The sequence below is a fragment of the Maylandia zebra genome, linkage group LG11 (assembly GCF_041146795.1).
Source record: "Maylandia zebra isolate NMK-2024a linkage group LG11, Mzebra_GT3a, whole genome shotgun sequence".
NCBI lineage: Eukaryota > Metazoa > Chordata > Actinopteri > Cichliformes > Cichlidae > Maylandia > Maylandia zebra.
In genome coordinates this window covers 34,778,847-34,795,725 of record NC_135177.1, presented here as the reverse complement: position 1 = coordinate 34,795,725, position 16,879 = coordinate 34,778,847, and the positions used below count along the sequence as shown (strand labels likewise).

At 40.1% G+C, this 16,879-nt stretch overlaps 1 protein-coding gene across 11 annotated transcripts in view; it reads right to left on the bottom strand.

Annotated features, from left to right (window-relative positions):
• syngap1b (synaptic Ras GTPase activating protein 1b) overlaps positions 1-16,879 on the bottom strand; it is a 189,856-nt gene that overhangs the window by 13,563 nt on the left and 159,414 nt on the right. For 6 of the 11 annotated variants that reach the window (XM_076890232.1, XM_076890234.1, XM_076890240.1 and 3 more), the window contains 8 exons: positions 16,276-16,478; positions 14,960-15,161; positions 14,722-14,775; positions 13,989-14,624; positions 11,778-12,212; positions 11,303-11,476; positions 10,693-10,904; positions 5,018-5,090 (listed from right to left, as the gene is read on the bottom strand). In XM_076890232.1, coding sequence (XP_076746347.1) covers positions 5,018-5,090; positions 10,693-10,904; positions 11,303-11,476; positions 11,778-12,212; positions 13,989-14,624; positions 14,722-14,775; positions 14,960-15,161; positions 16,276-16,478 — 1,989 coding nt within the window. Of the gene's footprint in view, positions 1-5,017; positions 5,091-6,212; positions 9,659-10,692; positions 10,905-11,302; positions 11,477-11,777; positions 12,213-13,988; positions 14,625-14,721; positions 14,776-14,959; positions 15,162-16,275; positions 16,479-16,879 lie in introns of those variants that run through there. The other 5 variants (XM_076890235.1, XM_076890231.1, XM_076890233.1 and 2 more) reach the window with 5 other exon arrangements.

Sequence of the window (16,879 nt, the reverse complement as noted above, 5' to 3'; positions counted from 1 at the left end):
TTTACTCTCCCACCCCACACTCTCAGCTGCTGCGTGTGCGCCACACATTAAAAGTGAAAGTTATCACACTGGACTGAACTGTCTGCTCATCTTAAATGCTGAGGTGACAAGCACGAGTGCCTAAAGCTGAAATAGAAAACTAAATACTAACTTCTGACAAAACAGCCCAACAAAATGCTCACTCACAGTAATGGCTGTTTTAGCTTCGAGCGGTGCACATTAAAGGAACATTGCAGCAGTATCTTCCTTGTCACATCACATTTTCCCAGGTTTCAGCCATGTACAGCACATTAACATAAACTGGGGGATTATCATCTTTGAAATTACAAAGGTACAATAGAAACCTGGATATTACATAATTTATCAGATTAAACTTTCCTCATCTTTCATTTACATAACACACGCTAACACGGTGAAGAAAGAAATCATCACCCCAGCCTAGCTTTATTATTATAATCATCACTGATATGCTGACATTAGCTTGTAGCTGAAAACATTAATGCTGTCCGAATGGTTTAACTTTACAGATACACTAAATTGACAAAATTACTGGGTCAGCTATATCTACAGGAGTTGCTTGGACGTAAAAACTCATCTCATGAAGCTCCTGGCTCACATTTTTCATGCTGATGTTAATGTCAGAGAAGGTCTGGAGCTCTGCAGTTAGTGCAGGCAACTTTTACACACTGTGGACCTCAGCACTTGTCAATCCCACTCTGTAACTTTACACCGATACTTTTTACCTGAGTTGCTGTTGTTCCTAAACACTTCAGCTTTGTAATAATACCACTTACAGTTGATTTTGGAATATTTAGAAGGGAAGAAAATTTATGAACTGACGCTCAGACTCAGTGAGCTCTTTAGAACGACCCATTGTTTTACAAGTATTTTCAAAGGCACACTGCATTTGATTTTATACACCCATTAAAATGCGACTGTAAATGCCTGAATTTAAAGATTAAAAGGCCTGACCCAATATTTTTGTCAGTGCACCATGGTGAGAGTCATTATCCACAAATACATCATTTTTGGAACAGTGGAGAGCCTTGCCGTAGTGGATCTGGCCTTCTAAAATTACTCCAAGAGTGTGATGACTCATTCAGGAGGACCCAGAACAACATGTGAAGAACTGCAGGCCTCACTTGCCTCAGTTGAGGCAATGATTCAACAATAAGCAAGAAACTGGACAAAAATGGGAGAATTCCAAGGAAAAAACCACTGCTGACCAAAAAGAAGACTTTTGGGGAAATATTCTGTAGACTGACGAGACAAAGGTTTAATGTTTTGGAAGTTGTGACTCGCATTGGTAAGTTCAGGCCCTGAAACTCAAACACACTTGGGTTATGCAACAGGAAAATTATCCCAAAAGGTTTGGAGTTTGCCTAGTCAAAGTCAGAACTTAAATCAGATTAAGATACTTTGTTATGTCCGTGCACAGTCCATTCATGCTGGAAACCCCCCATTGTGGCTCAATTAAAACAATTCTGCAAAGAACAGTGGACCAAACTTCCTCCAAGTGATGTGAAAGACTCATTGTCAGTTATCACATTGGAGTTCTTGCTGCCAAGGATGGGACAACAAGTTATTAGGTTTAGACTCAGCCACCACCTCTGCTCTCACTGTCACTCAGCACCAGCTCTCAGCCCATAGGTGTACACCTAGGTGTACACGTACACCCTGTGTACACCTATGACTGTACACCAAACCGACCCAACCAATGTCATCGTCAAGTATGCTGATGACGCTGTGGTTGGGCTCATCTCTGATGCAGATGAGACAGCGTACAGGGCAGAGTTAGAGAACTTGAAGCTGAATGTCCTTAAAACCAAAGGACTCATAATGGACAGGAGGCACAGACAGGTCCACTCGCCCCTGATTATAAATGGAGAACAGCTGGAATTATTCTCCTGGGCACCCACATCCCTGCTGATCTCACCTGGACCCTCTCCTCCTGCCTGGGTGTTTGGTATACAGGGGCCATGACTGAGAACAGGCAGGCTGTGCAGAGGGTTATTAACACCGCTCCCCCAAAAATCATTGGCTGCCCTCTACTACCCCTGGAGGCCATCGCCAGATCCTCCTGCCTCAGGTAAACCAGGGCCATCACAGGTGACTCCTTGCACCCCACCCACCACCTGTTTGACCTGCTGTTCACTGGTCAGTACCACACGTCCAGACCACGAAACAGCCTCTTCCCCTGTCAACAAACACTATCCCCCCCACACCCCACGGTGAGCCATGGTCTGAGTAACCCCCATCACTCAGGCCACTCACATATGTACTTATACTCAGACCAAGTCCTCTGCACTACTTCCAAGCACTTTGTATATATTCCTGTAGTTTGGAAAGATTTCACCTGTTTGTTATTTATTCCGGTTGTCTTACTATTTATATATTATTCCTGCACAGTTGCCATGGAGCAGCCATAATTCCGTTGTACAATGACAATAAAGGGCTATTCTATTCTATTGCATTCTAATATATGATTCTCTGAAATATGTAAGTGTGACAAAAAAAAAAAGAAATTAAGAAGGGCATAGATACTTTTTTGCAGCGCTGTAAATGTTTAAATATAAGGATAAATTAGAATTTTTAAATTTGAATGAGCTGAATACATGAATACGTTTGCATATTTTTTCTTTCTTTCCTTTTTTTTCTCTTTTGCAGCTTGATTGTAATTCTGTAGTTGTAAGAAAACTTTTCTTGTGATTACAGAAATATAATTTGGTACTTTTAGCAAAATACATCTTTTCTGCTGACAGAGACCATGACTTATCATGATTCATTGTGCTCCTAAAAGTCCTGGGTTTTTCTTTCTTTGTTTTCCTTCTTAATATTTTAAAAAATCTGCAGTAAATCAAATTCTAAATAGTGTTATCCATCTGGCACCAAATTTGGTTTATATGAAACATAACTTCTCCAACACCAGTCCAAACTCACAGGTTTATAAATCCATATAGACATTGAAATACTGTGCTGTATACAGTACATTCTCAGAACATATAACGGTCACATCAGCTGTAATCATGACCACCAGAGTGACACTCGGAGCGTCTGTCAGCTCTTCTCTTTTGGCATATTATTAATTTATTATTATTTTCAACTCTCTGCACCTCGAAAGGTCAACTAGAAACCTACAATGAGGCATTTAAAAAAAATAATTTTTCATGCAGTTAAATGAGTGACAATTCAAAAGTATGACCTAATGAATGAAGGAACATGTCAAGTTGGGTTACTGATTGAAAGGAAATTACTTGGAAATTGGCAAGTAAAGAGTTATTCCTTCATTCAATGATCAGAATAGAATTTAATGCATTTAAATTTATATGTACAGCACCTGAAATTGTAATGCCTTATATAGTTCTTATCATGTTGGATTAGCAACAAAACTCTTGTGTTAAATTACTAAAATTTGAGAATTCATGAAATTTTCTACCTCACAATCCTCCAATTATTTTTAATATATTCTCGTGTATTTCATGTCTTTTTGGAAACTAATAAATTATGTTTTTTTTTTTATTTTGACAATTTCAGTGCTCCACAAATGAGTATGCTGCAAATGGGACACAACATTCGCAATTCTTCATATTTTTCATGGTATAATTTCCAGGTTACGTGAGTCACACCAGAGTTCATGGGTGAAGCCACGGCTACGTTAGACATAGTAACACAGAAACCATACAAATCAGTGTCAGACGTGACAATGACTGCTACAGCAGCTGAAGCCAGAACTTTGAGATTTTTATCTGTGAAATTTGCTTTATAAATACATTTTACTTACTTACCTACTACAATGAAAAAATATCTTTACTTTTTCACACTCCATTACATTTAACATATAAAGTATTTTGCATGGTAACAAAACAACTTTTAAATTTCCTGGGCCCTTTATGGGGCTGAATTAGCCTACTTGGTCTCAAATCTCATCTAATTTAATCCCTCTCTGTGAAAGAACTGCCGCTAACTGAATGAATATGATTGTTTACACCTAATATTGCATTTTATTTTTATTGCACTATAGAGGCTGCTGAGAAACATTTCATTTGAGCCTGTGTACTTCTGTAAATAGCATCCGAAATGACAAGAAACACTCTTGAATCTTGAATCTTGCAAAGTAAATAAGTGTAAAAGGTAAGTTCTACGCATGTACCATGTCATACAACTTCATATAAGGTATTAATATATATTACTCAGCTACACTTAATTGATAAATTTACTATAGAATCTAATTTATAAGAGAGATAAGTTGACAAATTATGATGTAATCTCCTTGAGGTGATTACATTGATCCCTGAGGCAAATTTACAAGCTATACAGCAATATATTTACATTTAATTAAATCAGCAAAACTTGTACAGGTCACAGCATTAAAGATAACAACACAGCAAAGATCATGTTCCAATAATATTTCTACATTTGAGTTATATATATATCAACTCATATGACTCATGCTTGAAGGTGGGCTTGCTCAATTTGACAGGATGGCAGGATAAGGAAAGGGGGTGGGTTTGGGGCATGAAATGAGAAGCACTGAGGAAGTAGAGCTCCCGAAGACACAGCACCACCATCACGCAGCGTACAATACAGTAAGACGTGAGCTTCAGCTGTTCAGTAATCTGTGCGAAAGGGAGCCACCAGGAGTTTTAACCCCAACATGCTCGGCAGAAAGGTTTCACAGAAGCAACTACAAAACTGGCAACATCACCACAAACCCAGATACGTTCACAAACCCAGCTAGAGTCAGACATCTTGATAGCTTGAGCTTAAGAATACAAACAACAGCATTCTTTCATCTTTCATCTTCAAAGCCCCCGCGTATGTTGGCAGACGAATGGCAGTCAAACCCAAACAGGACAGGTCAGGGACAGGGCAAGGCAGAGGCAGATCAGAGGGACCACATACACACAGCAAACGAAATCATATCAATAACAGGGGGGGGGAAGAGAGGTAGGATGGAGAAAGAAGATAGCACGGGCCACCGTACGAACTCGACGACAGAAGAAGCAATCTCACAGACCTGATCAGCGAAAATCCTGGTTTTTGGCTCAAGGATGGCTCCTCCTCTTATCTCATCCTCCACAGCCATGAGTCTTGGAAGCAGAGAAAGAGAGAGGGGGAGAGAGAAAGTAGGGAAGGGGGGGTGACAGAAGGAGAGGGAGTATTATGAATTCAAAATGATACTTAACAAGATGTTGAGCAGATGCATCTCCAACATCTGGCTCAACGACATCACAGTGATACGATGCTGATCTCCTGTATCTCAAATCTAAATCTCAAATACTGATAGGAAGCACAATCTTTTGAGCCACTGAGCAGCAGGAACGTAAGCCGTGCTTTATGAGGCACTGCCAATTTTCACTGGTGGAGCCTTGTTTTGTCCCCATGGGATTTATCAAAGTATTTGTTCCCAATTTAAGGTGTTTTCAAAGCGCAATTACAGCCAACAGTGGAAAATTACACCCGGTTATGTGACGTGAATGTTCAGTAACTGATCCCCATCATCCCCAGGGAATTTCCCATCTTGCGTAACATGGACTGACCAAGGCACGGGCAGAAAAATCCTTTGACTAATCATTTGAAAGAATCTGCTCGCAGATACGAGCGAGAGTCCGGCTGCAGTTTTCATGAGCCAGCAAACAGTGCAGGTTTCCCAGCTTTCATGATTATTCAAGTGCCAGGGATAGAGTCATTCAATGATATTTCTCTCAAAGCGTTATCTTACACTTACTTGGCCAACTGGCTAGATTGTGGATATTGTCATTTGGTGTAAATGCCAAGTAGAAGTTACCGTGAATAAAGAAAGACCTCTCAACATCATAGACTTCAATGCATTGCCTTCATGATTTTCCATGTTTTACATTTTTTTTAATCGTAGCTGACAGCAGAAGAATAAACATCCTTTATTTTCTTAACATGAAACATGACTGTTGGAATGTTATCCCTTTATAATAGTCAACTATTGAGTAATCTTGCAAATGCATGTCAATTTGTCAAAGTAAAACAAGGTGGAAGATTGTCACTTGTGCATTCATTAAGCCACTAATCCAATCAAATAGTTGACAGGAACATTTAATTGGCGCCATGCAGAAATAAATACACCACAAATCAAGTCGTACTGTGTCACTCAAAGCTAGTCCTCTCCACCACATCCATATCACTTTATTAAGAACACAGAGGCACGTGTTTGACAATAAAGAACGAAAATCCACAGGTGAAGTTTCAAACATAAGCGTTTGGATGTTTTATTCCATAAATAATGTACAATGTTGAGAGTTTGTTTTTTTTTTTTACAAAAGAAGAGAAGAGGAAAAGAAAAGAGTCAATCATAAGCACACACAGAAATATTAGCACTGTCCCAAAAAACAATGGAATGTAACATGGGCATACAGCATTAAGATTCTGACATGACTCCAAAAAGGCAGACAATGATTCATGTGGGTGATATGTTACAAAAAGAAGAGGGAAAAAAAAGAAGTTAAGCTTTATATATCCAGTTGTACTTCAAGTAGTGTGCTTTTGAGGTCAAGTCGTACATTTAGTCAAAACAATGTGTGTATGTACCAACATGAGGTCACAAAGTCTGAATATTTTGCTACAGAGGAAAAAGGCAAAAGACAAAAGGTGTCAAATAGGATGTAAAGTTAATGAAAAGCAAAAGGAAAGACAGACCTGGGTCAAACAGCAGCTGCAGATATGCTCTCTATTTTTTGTAAACTTACCTGATAACATCTAATTTGTGTTGATACAGCAAGTTTAACCCAACCTCGTGACATATTTGAGCTTACTCTGCACTTTAATCACACATTACAAATCATTTTAACATAAATTAAAGCAATGTCTTTTTGTCAGTCAAACATAAACAAAACAAGCAAACTAAAAGTGTTTTAAATATACAAAAACAACCACGCAATCAACCCAAGTCCCCAGTACAGAACAGCATGTTAATATGCATTTAAAAAACAGTATGTTTGACTTACATTTGACTGACGGATATGCCTCCCATCGAATTTATCACATTGTTTATTTATGTAAAAACTATGCAATCCAAATGGATGCAGTTAAAATGCACATTAAACCAAATTCCTCTTTGAGTGCATTTGTTTAAAATAAACAACGCAACTGTTTGACACAGGTCTATATAAAAGTGAGCAAAAACCCTTGGCTGTTGCTACAAGCCATGTCAATCACACACACATCAAGCCAAAACTCATCACCACTATGAATTCATTTGCAAGATTTAAACATAATTTTTGCTGTTGTACAATCTATACAGCCTATCAATATATTCTTGCTACAAAGAGAGGCAGGTATACTGACACCAGAATATTATCTAAGACTCTGGAGAGGGAAAATAAATAGAAAAGAATATGTTTTTTCCTTTTAATACTTAAATCATATTTTAAGTGCATAAGTTAAATGACAGTCTAACTCTCTTAAACAACTATTCTGATCACCACGTCACCGGACACCACCAATGACGGACTGCAGGTCAAAAACAAAATCATACCAAGCATTTACAGCAAAAATCATACAGAGATGAGAAAGTCAGTTTTGCTTTAATTAATAAATAATATAAATTTCAATCTTTCATTTAAAATGCAGATAAGTTCACAAGCACCATACAGGTCATCAAAAAAAAAAAAAAAAGAAAAAGAAAAAACAACCCATAAACAATAGAAAAAACCCCCAACTTAGGATTTAAGAACACATTTTGCAGAACATACTGCTGTCAAAAGCTCACGTCATTGTCGTCATGTTGTCTCTGTGGTGTTTTGCATTTTACAGTATTCCAGGTCTATATTTTGTATGTTTAGATACTGCAGATGGCACCTGGTAAAAGATTTTGGCAGGAAGTCACTGTTTCGTTATCTACACAAGATGCATACAATACACCTCCTCAGGATCCTGCATGTGCATTCGGCACAAACAGCACACGCAGATACATACTGCATCTGTTATTGCGCTTCTCCTAAAAAGTTAGCTATTGCAAGGTTAAAATAGTAATCTCACTCTCAATAGAATTCATATACATCACATTTCTTATACTACTATTATTATGGCTCTTGCATTACTGAATTTACTATGCTATGGGTTATAGTTAAAATAGATTATTACTATGACAGGTGCAATTAAGACCATTAAGTCCCCTCCCCCCTTTCTGCTGCAAATTCAATGCATCTCGTCAATATAAATCTCTTCAGTTCACAGCAAAGAGCTCGGGGAAGATAAATAGTTTCATTCATATTTAAAATTAAAGTATTTTGACAAAAAAATATGAGAGCCTGTAGCCAACTAATGGAATAACTACCCTAAAGAAAAAATAAAAATACAAGTGCTACAGGTAAAGTGGATTCAGTGTTTAACCTAAAACTCAATATTCGGCTTTGGTTTAAATTAGATTGTTGAGAACAAAATGTGTACCTGGTCTAATGACATAGGTTGGATTTGCTCTGAGCTTAAAGCAAATTCTATGCACAGAACATTAAGGCTTCTCTGAAAAAAAATATCTCTCAAACTTGAAACATAACGCTGAGTATTTTAGGTCTGCAGATAAAGAGTTGGTTTTTTTTCCAAGCCTACACAGGAGCCATGAAATTAAGGTCACAACTAAGGGCTCCATTAGCAGAACCTGAGCTTGCTTTTGCATCAACATAATATATATGTATATATATATATATGTTTATATATCTGAATGTGAAAATTGAACATAAAACTCAATTTAAGGTGAAACATAACATAAGGCTATGGTTGCACTTGTTATTTCACTGATATTCTGAAGTCCAATCAACAGGACGCCCTCTACATTATTTGCATTGCTCGTGTGTGTGCATTAGATCTGCAATGCTCTGCATGACCTGGGCTGGCTCAGTGAATTGTGTGTAAAATTGACTCGGAAGCATCCAGATCTGCTACTTACTGTAATTCATCCTTGTGTGGTCAGATGATAAAGGTCCCAAAAGTTACAAGTTTAAGCCTTGAAAACAGCAGCTAATAACTGCACGTTGTGCTTCATGTGTACAGCACTCTCCTTAAGCTTTAACTTCAGGGGAGCAGTAATCAAGGGTTTTGCTTTAAGTGCTCTGACAAAGTTTCTGTAGTATAGGGCATAGCTCATTTATGCCTTTATACCTGAATCTTCACCATTCACTGACTGATTCAGGTTTGTCTCTGATGTTCACCCCTCTTCATTTCACATCATGTGTTGTTAAAAGAGGTATTAGTCCCCATGTTCACTCTGGAGAGGTAAAAAAAAAACCATCAGCAGTCCTTCAGTGAACATGGTTCACCTTGATTTAAAATGGAAGAGCTAATATTAAACCATGGTCTTCCATAGTCCGGTGCCCGAAGGTCCAAAACAATTCTTTGAGTTGGTTTAAAAAGTGCAGACATGTTTCTGAAGTTTTACAACTCCCCATCCTTTTGTGCTTTTACAGTGCAATCTCGTGGGAGAATCATTTGAAAATTCTGCTAACTGGAATCATCCTGCATGATCCCAAAATCCAGAACTTTGTTCATAAACAAACAGCTGATGGTGAGTGTGACAGCGCAGGATAAAGGAGGACGTTTTAATGGTGGTTATATACAAGGTTAGGCCTTTTAAGATGTTTTTCCATAAAAGACGAGCAGGACTCTCTGTCTTCATTCCAAGTCTTCTTTCCTGGAGTGGATTAGAAGTGGCAATATTCTCTGTCACAGTTATCCACCCTTCAGTTGCAGACCACAGACTATTATAAGATGTAAAAATACTGCAATATTTTCATGTAGTTTTAAGTGTCTTTTCACTGAAAAATAAAAACAAAATTAAATGCAGGGCAGCATTGCTAATATGCGGTCACACGTAAAATGCTCACGGAGTCCTTAAAACCCAGCAAATATTTGGTTTTTGTGCCTGAAAAATACAACTGAGACACGATCAATACTCAACCCTTTTTTCCATGAACTGCTTAATTTGTGAGTGATCAATAAAAGTTAAGACTGCACTGACAATAAAAGCCCCATTACAATTTTGCACAAGCACTCGAGAAATTAGGGCTCAGCTGGAGTTCTCTGCAGTTGTCCAAATATGATGCTCTTGAATAACAAATAAAGCATGTTGTGAGGTTATGACCGCATTTAAATTTGCTACGGCAAGAGCTCAGAGGACAATCAAAGACTCTTTTGTCCAGCTTAACTAAGCTGAAGAAACAACCACCACGGGAACATCTCCTGGATGCTTATCTAAGATAAAGATCTTTGTCTTCCGTATTACAGTCTATTATTTAATTTGCCACTCATTACATGTCTGCAGCTTTGGCTTTCAATATAAAGCTCCCATCCTTTCTCATAGGCTACAGTGCTTTATGAAACGGAAACCAATCTCCTTATCTTGTAATATTCTTTTCAAGATAACAACCTCTGGTAAATAGAGTCTTATTCCGATGTGCAATGTATATATTGCCAGTAACAACTGCTTCATTTTCATGTTTCATCCTGTTAAACAGAATCCAATATGCTAACGCCGTACTGTGGAGTCCTCCGCAGAAGTATAAGAAGTCTTTTTAATTAATGCTAGCAATCATAATTTTATAGAAAAGGTCCTTTTTCCACAAAAACCCTGTAACAGAAGAAAAAGAAAGACTATGGCCCACCAATGGCCTCCTTATACAAGACCACAAGTCTTTTCCCTCCATCCCAACAACAGCTTCCATTTACCTGCTAATTATTCCTTTAATTTGGGAGTCTTTCTCCACTTGCTGCTGCCGTAGCCTCCTCTCACTGTCCTCGAGACGATTCTGGTACTGTAGGAGGATCTTATTGGTCTGCTGCTCCTGCGTGAGGAGCCTCCGTTCATACTCCTCCAGCTTTTTGTGGGACATCATCAAGCGCTCCTTCAGGGAGTTGATCTCCTCCTCGTACTCCCGTACCTGAGGTAGAGATGTGAAAAGAATGCTAAATTAGAGCAGTTTATTGCGACGCTGGTGCGTACATGCCTTGCTTTCTTGGTCACTGCAGTGCCTGGTGGATTTGAGTTCTCTAAACACATTCATGAAAGCATTGGAAACCACCTCCAGATATTCAAAATTAGGCCGGCTGCCTTTATAAAGGATGAGGTACAGTAAATATGCCAAACTGCAGAAAAAGAAAAAGAATGCAAACAAGTTGAACATTTGGCTCATGGCTTTTGTTTCCCACAGTTTGAGGCCTCTGGACTTCTGTGTCAAGATCAAATCTGAGTGCCATCTGCTCAGAAATGACAGACATAACTCAATGTTCCTCTGACTTCAACTGAAATGTTAATTAAATAGTTAAAAATTAAACCTACCCTATCCATGCGTGACTCATCCATGCTTTTTGAGTACTCCTTAAGTTTGAATTCCTCACGGTCAATCCGAGAACTTTCAATGTCAGCGGACAGATGAGGCATGTTGGAGACCCAGGCCACCGTCCGCTCATTGGCTGGCGTTGGGGGATTGAGGGTAGATGGAGACTGGGAACCCTGGGAAGAAAGGTCAGCACACTGAATATGAGAACATGAATTTTTAATTGAGTGAAAGTCACTTGCATAAATTTGGTGCACGATGTTACCCAAAATGCCTCAGTGCTACACGAGTTCATACATTTTGAGCATGGCTGAGCCCTGGTGGCTCCCAAGCTCTTAATCTTGAATGTCAGTTTTATCCCCTAGATAAGCTAAACACTGACATCTTACACGTTGTTGTTGAGAAATAGCTGTGAGCACAGGTGCTAAAGAAAAAAAAATAGGAAAGTTAGATATTAGGAGAGTGTGCAGCAGTTACCTGTTTGCTCATAGTGGGTTTGAGCAGGTGCTGCTGTTGCTGAGGCTGCTGCTGTGGTGACTGTTGAGTGCTCTGACTGGTGGTTCCCTGTGGACTCTGGCTTTCCCTGACAGAGCTCTGCTGGTGGGGCAGGCCCGGGGCAGTGTTGTCTTTGACGGAGAGCTGCCGGGGCCCATGCTGCCTGCCGTAGCCGGATTCTGGCGACTGGAGAAGGTTTCCGCTTTGCGGCCTAGTTTTTGCAGGAGCAGAGGGTGCAGCAGCTGCACTGACGGACAGCTGATGGGAGGTCTGGGATTTGACACGCTGGGTGGGAGGCGGAGCAACAGAACTCTGCCGCATAGGTTGGACTGTGGAGGGAGGCGTGGTGGCCAGGGAGGAATGGGAGGTTCCCGTCTGGGAGGCCATGCCCATCATTTGTTGCTGTTGGAGATTATCCTTGAAAAACACGTGAATGATAAATTAACATTTATACTAATTCACTTATCAAATTGGAAAAAAATTCAGTGGGTTGCCACACTTGGGTAAATTGCCTCAAATACTAATGAGACAATAAAATGTAGTAACAGAAGTTCAGTTCGAATGATGAATTGATGTGTTTCAAGCATTTTGAGATTCAGTCAATGAAGGTGATGTAACAGTAGAAACATGGAGCTATTATTCATCTCTTCCACAGTGTGCCTTTTGCCTTGTCTCCCTCGCCTCCCCCCCAACCAGTCGCAGCAGATGGCTGCACCTCCCTGAGCCTAGTTCTGCTAGACGTTTCTTCCTGTTAAAAGGGAGTTTTTTATTCCCACTGTTGCTAAAGTGCTTGCTCATAGGGGGTCATTTGATTGTTGGAGTTTTCTCTGTATTATTGTAGTATCTTTAATAATAATAATGTATACTTTATTGATCCCTGTGGGGAAATTCCTCTCTGCATTTAACCCATTCACTGTGAAGCAGTGAATGAAGCACTTTACCTTACAATATTACGCACCTTGAGGTGCTCCAGTGCTTTATTCTAGCTCAGTATCTTGCTCAAGCACCCAAAGACATACAGACCAGGTGGGCTGAAGATTCATCCACTAACCCTCCAATAAAAGGACAACCCACGTTACCCAATCAAATTCCAGCTTACAGCACCTGGTATCAGCACCAGACACTCAAGGATCCAAGTACTAACCAGGCCTGATTCTGCTTAGCTTCCTAGATTGGATAAAACTGGGAATTGACAGAACCAATGCAGCCCCTTGTCAGATGAGGCCTGCATGGCATTCTAGTTTGATTCAGCTTTTCTGACAGGCAACTTGTGTTTTGGCTTTTTACATTGGTGCTCCTGCAGTGTGATGTGTGATGTAATGTAATGTGATGTAATGCAAAAAGTGAGACACTTTTTCAAGTTTGACCCGGTACGCCATGTTTATGACAGGTTTACGTTGTCCTGGTTAATGTCAAGCTGTCATCACAAAGACATATCAATCAATGTAACTTTGTAATAAAAATGACATTGTGACACTTAATGACAACAATCATAAACATTCACAAAGATTTGTGACTTTGTGACAAGAAGACTTTGTCATGACTTCTTATGATGGCGTCATGTCTTAAGCTCATCCCTAAAAAAAGTGTGTTACCATCACACTAGACAAAGAAAAACTGCAAATCCTCAGAATCAGAATTATATATTATCAATTAATATATATTATATATTCCTAATAAATGTTGGAATAAAGAGATCTTTTTGGTGATTGACTCTTAAAGCTCGGCTCCACTGTCAAAGAAAGGCCCAATTTTTGAGGGTTTCAGTAAACACGTTCAAACGTTTTTGGGCCTAGTTGATAGTTTGGCACTGCTTTGGAGCAAAAGAGGTATGAAGCATACTCACTGAAGGACTTTCACAACAAATTGATTAGAGTGGAATCAAACAATCTTCTGGAACCAATTTAATTATCAATGATTCATAATTTACTGTTTTCAAGTTAGAAAATCTTTGGCGTTTATTTTAGAGCATTTTGGGATTTTTCACAGTCTGGTTTGTACAAAAGAACTGAAGCTCAGGGTATGAGACTGTGATTATATTTTTTTAATCAATGTCTATAACATTGTTCCTTTTTTATCCTTTGTGCATAATGAAAATACTAATTCAACATCTATAGTAATACCATTTCACATGTAAACATTATTACATAGCGAATTTATGACATTACAGAAATACAGTGAGAGTCCATTTACCTGCATATGCATGGACATCTGCCTGCGTCCATAGTCAGCCCTGCTGTAGTCGTCACTGTAGCTATGTGAGTGGATGATGCTGGGTTGTCCCAGGTGACCGTCCCTGGTCCTGAGGGTGGACAGATCCTCACTGCGAGAGAACCCTCCATGGGCGAACTGTGGGATGTAGGACTGGTGAGAGGGTTCGGGCTCTGGGGCCAGGAGAAGGGGTGCGGGAGGTTGAGCCCGGCTGTGCTGGTGATGGAGCTGTTGCTGTTGAGGCCCATCAGCAGTCGCCAGATGAAAGAGGGGATTCTGGAAGGAAAGCGGGTAGCGCATGGCGGCGGCCTGCTGTTGCTGCTGCTGGGATAGCGAGTCGGTGGTGGTGCCCATCTGGCTCAGCTGGCTCAGCCGGAGGCCACCGGACATGCTGGAGCCGCCAGAGCCAGCTGACAACCTCCCACCGGCCCGCAGCTGGCTGCTCAGGCCCGACCCCAGGCCGCCACCGCCTCCGCTGCTCAGCCCGCCGAAGCTGCCCATACCGGCGATGGAGGCCTGGGAGGAGTTGAGCATGTCCACCGACTGCAGGTTAGACACGCTGTTCATTCGGGAATCCTGGAGGTCCATCATAGATACGCTTTTATTGACACTGAGCACCTAAATAATAAGGGATATGAGAGGCTAGTGTGCCCCCTGTTATTGCTTATGTTAGGTGGCCACGGATGATGGGTGAGGGTGGTGCGGGTGTTTTTACCGCGAGGCCTGCCTGGTTATCGGAATGCATCAAAGTATTTCCCAGGAAATACCGCTAGGATGAGTTGCGTGGTGAATCAGTGGGAAAAAAGCAGATGTCATGATATACTAGAGCCTCGATCACACGATGGCAGATTCTTACAGTATGACCAACATGCACGTCATACTAATCTCACCTTGATAAAGGTAAACCTAGCGGATGGGATGGTGATTCCCCGAGTCAGTGTGGTAAAACTCACCTTAGGATCAGGTTCTGTGATATCCGAGCTGCTCGTGCAGTACGCTGGGCTGGATCGGGCCAGGGGAGGGCGTGATACGTAAAACATGTCTTTGGAGGATGCTCGATGAGGATGGTCACGGTCCTGAAAACTCATCTGGGTACGAGATGGCATGACCCCTCCGGTGGATGTAGGGGAAGGCAAACGGGTGATATCTATAGAGCTGGAGAACAGCAGAAACAGGAGGTGAGGAGTCTAACAAACTCTACACTCTTCCCCTATGAACAGTTTATTTAGACACTATATTACTATATTAATATGATTGCAAGTTGAAAGCTAAATACAACAACGCTGGAAGAAGCATCTGAATCGTTTCTTCAGTTGGTTAAAATCAAGACTGAATGCTTCCTCTGTTATTAAACTAGGATGTATCACTCTATCAGGCTTTTATCTATAGCTAAATTCAATGTAACAAGCAAATGTGCGGTGTGTGGAAAGAGCGAGAAGGTCCTTGAACATAGGTACACTGCCACAATTACATAAACATGAATTAAATATCTTCATTTTGCTCTAGTCATGCCGACTATTTTTACACAGTTTTATGCAGTGTTAAGATAAGTTCAGTGGTTCTGAACATAAAGCTGAAATCCCCTCTATAGAGTCAGTGGAACAATCGGAAGTGGATTAATCTGATTAAAATTACGAGTAAGAGGGTAGGGGAAAGTTCTGCTGCAAAAATCTGTATTTTCTTTCTCTAATTTTAGGCTTTTGGAAAAATTTTGTTGGATGTTGTTAGCTTAAAATGTTATTTAAATGAAACCTTAGTAAGGTGTCTCTTCGAGGAGATCTAGGCAACCGAAAGTTGCCATGTGGCACTAGACAGAAAAAACAAGGCTGCATGCAAAAAGGTTCAAGGCCAATTTTCTTAAGCAGCGCTCTGCATTTTTAAATAATGACACAGCTTTTTCATTGAAAAAAATTTGCTAAAAAAACAAATCTTCAGCTGTTACATAAATGTAGTGCAGAAAAAAGAGCCACATCTCCCGTAGTATTTTTACCTACTACTGCACAACAAGGAGAAAAGAAGCATTTGTTGAAAGACTTTTTCAAATATGCACTGCAGCCCCAAACTTTCCTAGACTTCACTTGGCAATGGTAACCACAAGAAGGCAAATGTAAGATGCAGTCAGATGATGGATGTCCTTTGCAAAAGTATTTCCAGTAGTGGGAAACTGCATCACTTAAAAAGAACATCTTCTGGATTTTATTCTCTTGACACAATGTGAAAAAAACTCAGGTTTCAGCGTTTGAAACTGTTTAAAGTCTCAAATTCCTACCTATTAAGATCCCTCATCATGAGATTTTGGAACTCAGAAGAGATGCCCCTGTTGAAGCTGGGCCGTGACAGCAGCCTGTCTGACTGTCTACCGGGCTCTCTGTCTGTCTGATGGCTGGGCTGCCTCTGGAGGTGTGGGTTACGCAAGGCCATGCTGATGTCATTCAGGAGACGAGGCAAAGGACCCAGTTTGATGATGGCATCCTGTGGTTGGAGGGAAAACAAAAAGAAATGGCACTTTAGCTACATATTCATTAAAAACATTTTTGTGTAATCTAATGTAAGTGTTTTTCAGTATGTCCATCTCATTCACCACGCACTGGAAATGTAATCACATGGAGTCTGATTTTGTGAAACATTTGAGGTGAGAAAACAACAAGACATTTTTTTTAGATGCAGCTTTTAAAACCGAGTCCTAACAATACACATCGAATCTCAGCACGGCTTAGTCTGGCTGCACAATGTAAGCGATGTACTGTGTTATCAGAATGTTATCAACTGAACTCTGGCAATTCAATTTAAACTGTAATTATGTTTAGTTTTTAGTTTTACTTCACTTATTTTATGACATTATTTCACTTGCATGTGAGAAAGCACAATGTTGT